This window comes from Hippoglossus hippoglossus, chromosome 15 (assembly GCF_009819705.1).
Source record: "Hippoglossus hippoglossus isolate fHipHip1 chromosome 15, fHipHip1.pri, whole genome shotgun sequence".
Classification (NCBI taxonomy): domain Eukaryota; kingdom Metazoa; phylum Chordata; class Actinopteri; order Pleuronectiformes; family Pleuronectidae; genus Hippoglossus; species Hippoglossus hippoglossus.
In genome coordinates this window covers 21,742,242-21,752,299 of record NC_047165.1, presented here as the reverse complement: position 1 = coordinate 21,752,299, position 10,058 = coordinate 21,742,242, and the positions used below count along the sequence as shown (strand labels likewise).

Here is a 10,058-nt window from a genome sequence, read left to right as displayed (position 1 = left end):
TGGTCTATGTGTTAACATTAAAAATAATAGTGTGAGAGCGAACAGCAGTCACACACATAATTGTTAATTTCCCCTTGTTAATCTTCAGTATTTAAATTTCTATGTCACATAATCTACAGGCTCATCCTATTACATCCGTATTTATTTTACAAGTGGAAATCCTAATCTTTATCTCACGTATCCTCGGTGTGTAGAGAGTGTCCCACGTGGTCCAGCTGTGTTTGTTTGAGGCTCAAGTACGTGCTCTTCTCTGAATGTCAATACAGACCCATTCTTTGAATACTGGAGGAGGCCGGCTATCTCTCTGTTTCTGTGCGTTTCAGTCTTTGGCTCTGTTTCCACTTTGCGTGGGGCTGTTCAGTCACGAGAAACAGTGCAAGGATTTAACAAATTAGCCGGCACTCACACATTCTTTTTTTTTTTATTAAGCCTCCAACATAACACCAGATACCTGCCATTTGCTTTTTTCTTTCTTTTGTGTGGCATAGTATCGTGTGTGCATGCATCTATGTGGATATTAATAAGTTCCAGTCCGATTAGAGCCTCTGACGTCAGATAATCTTAGTTATGTTCAGTATTTGAATGCGAATCCCTTTGCATGTTTAATCCTCTGCTCTGAGCTTATTTAACGGTGATCGCTGCTCAGCCAAACGCTGAGGTTTATCTCGACCAATGAGATTATTCCTGCTTGCAAAGAAGCCCTGCACCTGACAAGCTCATCCTCTGAACAACTGCATGTGATGCACAGTGCTAGTGTTAGCTTCCTTTACACTCTATCCACTCATTCTTAGTCCACATCCACTGTTTTATTTGAGTTGACTGTGTCAGATTGTGTGATCAGCAAACATAGCGAGCAGTCATCTATGGAACCATCACATTTTATTAATAAGCCAGATACAAACAATTTCAAGTATTATATATTGTTAACTATTCCTGCTCTGACTGCACATGAATCTACTCATACTGCACTGTATATGACCAGAATGAAGACAATAATGTAATAATTATCAAAATGCTGTACAAAAAAACAGGATGTACAGGAAATCAGCTGGGAAAGACATCAACATACAGATAAACGTAAAAAATACAAAAGAGGCACTTAAGAATATCAGACACACACATTCATACATCTATATGTACACATACGGGACACTAAAATTCACATATTTGAGCCCATGTCACCGCACACTTCACCTGAAAAGTTATTTTGTTTTACAATTATATCAGATACACTTGGCTAAGGGAGCATTGTGGAGGCCCTGAAACACAAGGCTTGAACCTACAGGAAGAACAGCTGAAAAAATCAGGAAGAAGCGTTAAAGTCCCGATCATATGCACCATCGCTGTCTTTCACCACACATGGCTTTTTGTTTCACTGATATCTACCTATTGCAACCAGGACCCCAGGTGCCTCGCGTTTAACTGGAATCCAACGACATTGCTTTAACTTCAGAGTAAGGGCACGGTCGCACATATGCAAATGTGAAGCGAATATCAAAGCCACACTGCGATTTGCCTCACTACAAGAAGCAAATGTTTTATACGCCTCCTCGTTCGCGCTGATTGGAAGTGAATGGGAGTGGCCGTGCCCTCATATTGTCCTTTTATAGTAACTAAACACAAGCGAAGAGTGACGCTGTCCACTTCTGATATGATGGGGGTGATGACATGATATTCGTCAGCGGAAAGTTCAGATAGAAAAACGTTCTACATACTGTAAGGCTCCTGTACCCACATTAGAGTTTCTTGTGGGGTATTTTTTGTCATCTAAACGGATACATTTGAATAAATAATCCAATAATCTATACTGCCACCTACCACTGTATGTTTAGCCTAGTTCAACACTATGAATGTATAATATGGATGTCTGATTTTAAAAGTCCTTTAGCCAAATTATTGCAAAATGACACAATATGAGAACAATCACTTGTGTTTATGGCGCAGCAGGTTCCTGGCTATTTGTAGATCATATATATACAGTATGCAGATCAACGATTATTAAAAACCTACAACGCTTTCAACCGGAAGACATAGATTGTCAAAAGAGTGCAACGCACAACACATCACCTGCTCTGATACATCAACTTCACCAACAGCCCACAGTAAATATCCCCTGTTCAGTTACGTGTAGAAGACCTTTAGGTGACAAAACACACCCAATTACCATGGATGTTAAAAATGTCAGTATGTTAGCCATAAAACCACAGTACAGCTGTCTTTTTAATTTGACATATCGAATACCAGTTTAACTTTCGACACTTGAATTATATTTCCTAATTAATAATGAAATATTTACAGTCTATTCTTGTGTACTCTTGTTAAAAGCCTTCATAAAATGCAACCTGATTTATTGCATGCCCTGTTATTCTATAGGCTAATCCTGTTTGTGTTCCTAATACAAAACAGAGGAGACTAGCAAATTGTGCTGAATTATGATTATTATCATGACACAAAGCCATCTGAGAAATAAAAGGTCCTGAAGCATTTTAGGTTTAACGTCATATTAAAAACTGCCTGGCATTATAATACTGCAACAAATCTGTGAAGCACAGCAGAGTTATTAAAGAGTTATTGAAGTGTAACATGATGATCTTTGAGCAGTGAGACTAGTGTTGAAACAGAGACACTTCACTGGGTCATAGTTACCTACATTGTATAACAGAAACTACACTGCTCCCGTCCTCTTCAAACAAAAGCAATGTCTTCATTTTCTTTGACCAAATGTTGGAAACTACACTTGTTTTCCAGTTTATAAGATACACCTGAATTATTTATATTATATTTCAGTCTAATACAACAACAAGAAAGTGAATGCGTCTCTACAAGAGGCCTTTTCAACTATATGCTCATTTTGAAGGCTGCAGTTTGAAGTTGATATTGAACTTTATGGCATTACACAAAGAGGTGTTTCTGTTGTTAAGCCTGCCCTCATTGATTTGAAAGGGCTGGACAAAATAAAAGGAAACACCACCAAACATAATGCAGTGCACTTGAACAGCACCACAGGCCATATTCACAAAGATGTTCACCTACCACGCTGGAACGTCCGTTCAGGACTGTTGTATTAGACTGCATTCACTTTGGCTAAGTAGACCCAATAAACTAACAACTGAGCCATCATGTGACCCTGGTGAATTGTTAACACTGGACCAATCACAGTTGAGAGGATAGTTTTAACGTCACTAAAAAGCCACTCTACTCTTGACTCTTCATACCAACAACAAATCTTTTTATAGTTCAGAACAATTTTCAGAGGGAGCATCTCCCGTCAAGTTGTATACAGTGAAACTGTAAAGAAGATAAATATTGTGTTGATATTATTATTACAAGAATTTCACGTTAATCTCAATAAATATGGTTTCCAGGTATTGCTATGACAGTCTAAGTCACCCCTGCCCCTTTCAGCCAGTCCTCTTCCTCCTGTCTGCCCCTAACATCACTTTTAAATGTCAGAATTAGAAAGAAAAGAGGGAAATAATCTCTGTCTTCACATTATAATTTTCACTTTACAGTGCCTGTACAAAGGGAGCTCAGTCCCGCTTGTGGCTCAGTGGAACTCCAGCTACACTGATGAGTATGCAGGACTGTTTTCCCAGAACCATCAACATCCCAATCAGCAGGTGCCTTTGGTTCTGTGATGCTGTTGAATCCACAATTCACACCCGCCACAGTTCTGAAATACAACAATAAATAAGGCAATCGTCTTTCTCACTGGTACCTAGTCCATGGCCCCAATGAGGAAACACCTTGAACTACACGTTTGGATCTCTCCTGGCTCAGATGATTTTGGGATTTGGTCCAATGTGAGATTGCTTAGCTTCACCTCCCCAAACCCCCCTGCCCCACATTATAATCCCTAGTACAGCTAAACTGAATAATCTGCAATAAAGTTATATCATAGTTTATGGTAGCCCTTAAACTGAATAGAACAACATGTTTATTAGATTCCTAGATGTAACTACTAATGTGTATTACTGTCCTGACCCTGGCTTTCAGAGTCTTACAGGACCTGCTATTAATAAAGTTCTACGTTCTTTGTATTGAATTGGTTGATTTTAAAAACTGCTGTTTTTTCTGCTTTAAAAACCTGATAGCAATCAAACCCTTTTCCAGGCTAAGGAACAACTTCATTGTACTCGTTCCTCGCTCCTCTTGCTCCCGCCAACATCAGCGCTCCCTCCAGTCTGGCCATATTAGAGCCGAGTCCTGTGTAGCTCTTCAGTGCTGCTCCAGCCAGGTCCTGGCACATCACGGCATCATGGGAAGACACCATTATCCCGCTTCTCGGAGAGGTGGAGGAGGTGCTGTCCTCCTCTTTTCTCTGTGGCTCGGGTGTTGGAGCTGGTGCTCTGATTCCACTACTCCCAGCACCCATGCTACCTCCGGTACCAACCCCTCCCCCTTGCCTTTTAGGTGGCGGACCCCAGAGGAATGCATGGGCTGGCTTGTAGTGCTGGCGGGCGTAGCGAAGCAGGCGCCTGCGGGTGGCCGGGAGGCGGATTGTGTAGACGTAGTACTCCAGGACACTGTGCTGCATGTTTGGGAGGGTGTTGTGGCACAGCGACTCCTCCAGGAAGAGGCGAACCAGTGGGGCCTTGAAGGCCTCATAGCCCAGTTCGCCCAGTGACTTCAGGATGCGAGTGATCCGCAGGTAGTTGTGCTGAGACCTTTAAAGATCAGAGCAGGAGAAGCATTATAGGAAGAGGACGTGAGCGATCAGATCTTAATCGGTTCTCAATATGGACACTGGAGACACAAATTTATGCCAGGTGTGAACGGAGTCTCCATATTTTAGCAGTTTGTAAAGATTCATAATAAAAATGACACAACAGTTTAAGACATTTCTAAAAAACTATTTTTTGTTGAAATATATTCAAATGAACCTGAAGAAATTAGGAAGAAATTAGGAAAAGGACTAAAAGGCTGCACTAACTCATTGTGCTGCAGTCAACAGTGTTTGACCATACAGAACTTTTATTATTTTATTAAAGCTCCTGTCTGATAGTTGAAGACCAGAAACCACGGTGCACCAGATGATTAAAAGCCAGACAAGGGACTAATACTGTATTGAGCAGCTGTTTTATTGTGTGAGGTATCTGTTGTTTTTCATGTGGTTTGGATAATGGAAACAATTAGAATCAGAAGCTAAGAAGTCGAGGAGGTTTGTGACTTGATGAGCTACGGTAATAGCCTGAGACTTTGCTAGGTTGAAGGAGAAAAACAAACTGAACAAGGAGCAACTTATAACATAGAACACTCAGGTGGTTGTTTGGCAACGCAAGAATTCTCTCAAGGAATGGAAACCATCAAGAATCCCCCTTTAAGTGACCATTTAACCATCTGTTTGCTGACGCGCACCATGCCGTTTCACATTTGGCTGCTGATAGAAGAGCAATTAAGTTGCGTGGGATTTAGAACAATTGCCTCGCTGAAGAAAAACAAAAGCAGCGATCGGCAACCGAGCGATTACTTCGCACAAATCCTGGCTGCAGTGGCACACCCCGAAGCTGCCGCACAATGTGTCGATGTGTGTATGCTCACTCATTAAGGTGCTGGAAGCGCTCCTGCCAGTTGGAAGCCCGAGCGACGTTTCCGCTCTTATCCAGCAGTTTGACGCCATAGAAGTCCAACATCAGGGAATAGGCCGCCAGGAACCTCCGCTTAGCTTCACGAGTGCTTTGGAATTCCTGACAGGATTCAACACAGAACATCAGACACCAACAGACAGGTACAGTTCCATCTTTCTGCCTGGTGAGCATTTAAGTGATGGGATGATAATCGTGTGGAACGCGAGAACATAAAATCTGTATAAATGTCTTGTTTCACCCAAATTGCATCTAAATTTGCTCAGAGAAACACATTTGCACTCAATTAGCAGCTAAATTGCAACGAGCCTCCCCAGAGGTTTTCTTTGAAGATTCTGTTTATGTCCCTTATGAGGGAGCTGGGTAACTGCTTTTTTTCTAATGGAGGCTACAGTCACTCAACCAAGCTAAGCACTTATGCAATGATGAAGTGCAAAACAAATCAGACAGGCGGGTCAGACAACAACACCGACACAGTATGTAGAGTCTGCACGTATATATGTTTATTATGTGTTTCTGTGTGTGTGTCTTACTTTGATCTCGTCCTGAGTCAGTTCATGTGCGTAGAAGTTGAGCCCTTGTTCTCTTAACGGAAACAGCCTGCAACACAAATTATTGTTTTACCAACATGATGATGTGGATGATCAGTTAGGTTTCCTTTTCTAACAGTTGCTACGGCTTTCTATCATGAGGTTAAGAAGGTGCCACTAATAATCCAACCCTCACACGAACACAGATTCATCAATCATAGCTCAGCAATCACGCTGACAAGATATGCTGCAGTAGCAATAATACAGGAAGTAAGACTCTCTGCATATAAAGAGACTGACAGGTTTGTCTAGGGTTCGCAAGAGGATGCTATCAAAGATTACAGCAATGTAAGCATCTCTGTCTTGTTATTTATTGGCTTTGGGAAAGTTTGTATCATATTCCAACAACCACGAACAAAAGCTGATGTTTACTACACCAGAGATAGTTAGTTCCTCACATCGGTTGTCACCCTTAAAGCCTCTTGTTGTGTTGAAAATTAGACTTTGAAACAAAGTGCAGCTACTTTCGGGACATTTTCGTGCAATGTAATAAATCATTCCACTACATCAAGTTGTCCTTGTCCACTTCGTAGAAAATGTCTATGAAGACACAGGCAGCTGCAGACCTGGACCTAGGGCCAGGCTGAGAAACAAACTTAATACGATTGACTTTTGTTTTATGACTTAAATTGTAGCACATTTTGTATTTGTCATTAGTGTACTTAGCACTCATTAACTCAGAGGGGTAACTTGGGCTGTTTACATATTGTACAGGCAGTATAACATCCTCATTTTATTTCTGCTGACTTCTACTTGACAACTTGACAGAAGAAAAGGGGTTTTAACAACTCCCTTACTGTGGCTCGTACCATGTGATAAACAAAAGTCAGTTGATGCAATCACGCTGCAATCTAATGTATATGCAAATCAAAATAGAGCTGAAAGTCTCACCACTGAATGTAGGTGTGATTGTGCTCCAGTTTGTCATAGTCACCTCTCCACTTCGACAGAATCTCCTCTATGTAGATACCTGAGGAGAGACAGAGATAATCAGCTGCCAAGCACATTTTATTGTGTGTGTGTGTGTGTGTGTGTGTGTGTGTGTGTGTGTGTGTGTGTGTGTGTGTGTGTGTGTGTGTGTGTGTGTGTGTGTGTGTGTTTAAGAGAGAAAGATAGAAAGAGAGAGAGACAAACATTATAGCATTGGATCAGTTCACTAATTTGATAGTGTTTCCCAGTCAAACATGACCTTTCGCCAAACAAGGCAGACTAAACCCAAAGTCAACATGTCTTCTCTCTACAGTGGCAGGAGGTCTGCATGCATAAAGAGAGAGAGTGTGCGTGTGTGTGTGTGCGTGTGCGTGTGCGTGTGTGTGTGTGTGTGAAAACCCACCATCAGGCACTAGAGGGATCTTGTTCAGGTAGAAGCGCAGGTTACGGTACTCGTTGGGTTGCCTGGATCTTTTGTAGTTCTACACAAAAGTGCACACAAAGATTAATAAAATCATAAAGGGTGTCAACATTGCATGTGCATGTGTGTGCGTGCGTGCACGTGTGTGTACCGGGTAGCTGTGGCGGTATTTGTAGAGGTCCCTGGCAGCATAGAAACTCCTCTTCATCTTTGGAAGAGACTCTGGGGAGTCCGTCAGCTGAGAGAAGAAGCAGGGAAAACAGAACAAGATTAAAAACTAAAATAAGAGAGGAAAGAAAAGGGACAGAAAGAAGAAAGTAGAGATATATGGTGCAATCCTTGTCTGAAATAAAAACAACTCGTGTTTGAACAGATGCAGTGTAGCTGCCATTCAGCTGAATTAAAAGCACTGACTCTGCTTTTGAGGTGGAAGTCTGTCATCATCCATTTCTCTCTGGCAGAGGAGGACAACTCACATCAGCACTGCTGTGCAATTACTACAAAAGGATGCTAGAGTTGATTCTTGAATGAAATCTGGGTCATGCTAAAGTCCACGGGTAAAACGGCTCACTGTGTTACACTGAACCTTATCCTGGTAAATCTACCTATATATAACTAAATACTGTGGACAGCCTGTGGACTATAACAATAACAGGTAAAACAAATGTAATTCACACATTACTTTAAGCCATATAGTGTATTAAGTATCTTAATTTTAGTCATTTTACAGCCATGTTTGAGGCTTTTATTTTGTGATTTATACCTGATACTGAGCTGATACAAACTGCATCATAAAAGCAATTTCTGGTTGTTATCATGGCAAATAAAAAAAGTTAAACGTTTGATTTCACCAGTGTGAAATAATTTAGTAAAAAGTGATCCACTGAAATAGAACAGCCATGCTGGTTTTTAATATTCTCCACAGCGTGGATTTCTCTCCTCAACTCTCAACCCTTCTCATCATTCAGGCCACAGGGATCAGAATTTAGAGTCACGCATAAACATAATGTCTTATTTCCTCCATCAACCAGCAGGCAGACACTGAACCATCTTCTACCATTGTAGTATATATATATAAAACATAGTACCTTTAATAATTAACTAACAACATTACGTACACAGTATATGTGTATCGTGTACTATATATACTGTATCGTGTATGATGCTATGTTTGCAGCTCAGGTATTTTATATACATATGTAAACAGTTTTGACCTCTTTGATAAAATACCCTGAATAAAGCAGCAATTTACAAATTCTTCTCAAATATTAAAAACATTCTACAGTCTTCTCTGCTGCTCCTTGTACATTGATAAAGTTCAGTGGCAGAAGGATTATTTCAGTCATTCTATCTCAACCACTCCGGAGAGTTGATGAAGCGTGTGTAAATATTTTCTCCTAAAACCTAAATTGAGGTATTTTCGAATGTCAGCTCACTGTCCACCACCAGGACAGGCTGTCGGTTGTCCTCTCTGTGTCCTGGCCTGGTCAGTGTTGTGACTGACGGTGGCACATGTGACCGGGCCCCTGTCCTCTCCACGCAGCACATGCATCCTGCGGAAGCTCCGCTGTACCTGCGGGGACGTGTCTCCGGGCTCTGCGGCGGCCCGGTCGCTCCCCCCCGGGCTGACCGGGTCGGAGACGCCGCTGTCATCCTCCGCCGCCGGCTCGTCGCTGTCGGAGTCCGACCCCCACGTCGAGTCGCATTCCTCCACGGTGCTCGGCTCCTTGAAACGCCAGCTGCCCAACAGATTTCCCATCGAACCAACATGCACCAGCGGCCCTTCTCTATGATCCTCTTCTCTCTCCGGACACTACATCCTCCCCTCGGCCCGGAGCTCGTGCAGAGGTCTGGACTCTCTCCGCCCTCTCAGCCTTTCAATGGCAGCGGAGGGGATTTCCACTCCAGCAGCGATGATGCGCGTGAGTATGAGGGGGGATTAGTGCCACAGGAAGAGACAGGAGGAGGATTAGAGCTACACATGTGTGTGTGTTGACCTGAATGATTGTTACCTGTTTGACAGACACTATTGTGTAGACAACAAATTATTGTGACATAACATCTGCATTTTTTTTTTGTTACAGCTGTAAATGAGAGTAATTATTAACATTAGACAGCTATCACCAAATGTGGCCACATATTACAGAGCCTATGTAGCACCAATCTTTTTATCAGCATAGCATATACCCACTGACAGCGCGTCCATATATGCAAACTAGGCAATTGCCTGTAGGGCGGCACTTTGGCAAGGGCAGCGAAATGTGAATTCCTGAGGGAAATGTCAATCAAACTGCACCTGCAGCCGCCTCTGTCAATGCCTCCCGCCCCCAGCTCTCAAGAGCCAGTGGTCGATTCAATTCAACTTTATATGTTTTTTGTGAACGCTGAACTGAACAAATCAGTTTACATATGATTAACGTGAACGCCGTTCACTCCAGTGAGAGTGAAGGCTGGAGCAAGAGAAAATGTGTGTGTGTGTGTGTGTGTGTGTAAAATACAGAGTTTCTCTCTGGTCCACAGCTGCTCAATGAT

General features: G+C 42.2%; 1 protein-coding gene across 1 annotated transcript; it reads right to left on the bottom strand.

The window, feature by feature from the left end:
- Positions 1–580: 580 nt before the first annotated feature.
- Positions 581–9,421, bottom strand: ogfrl1 (opioid growth factor receptor-like 1). Its single transcript, XM_034608587.1, has 7 exons — positions 9,100–9,421; positions 7,678–7,764; positions 7,509–7,587; positions 7,067–7,145; positions 6,119–6,185; positions 5,542–5,687; positions 581–4,667 (listed from the first exon to the last, which is right to left on the bottom strand). The coding sequence occupies exons 1-7, from the start codon at positions 9,283–9,285 to the stop codon at positions 4,115–4,117; spliced, it is 1,197 nt and encodes a 398-aa protein (XP_034464478.1). The 5' UTR covers positions 9,286–9,421; the 3' UTR covers positions 581–4,114.
- Positions 9,422–10,058: the final 637 nt, after the last annotated feature.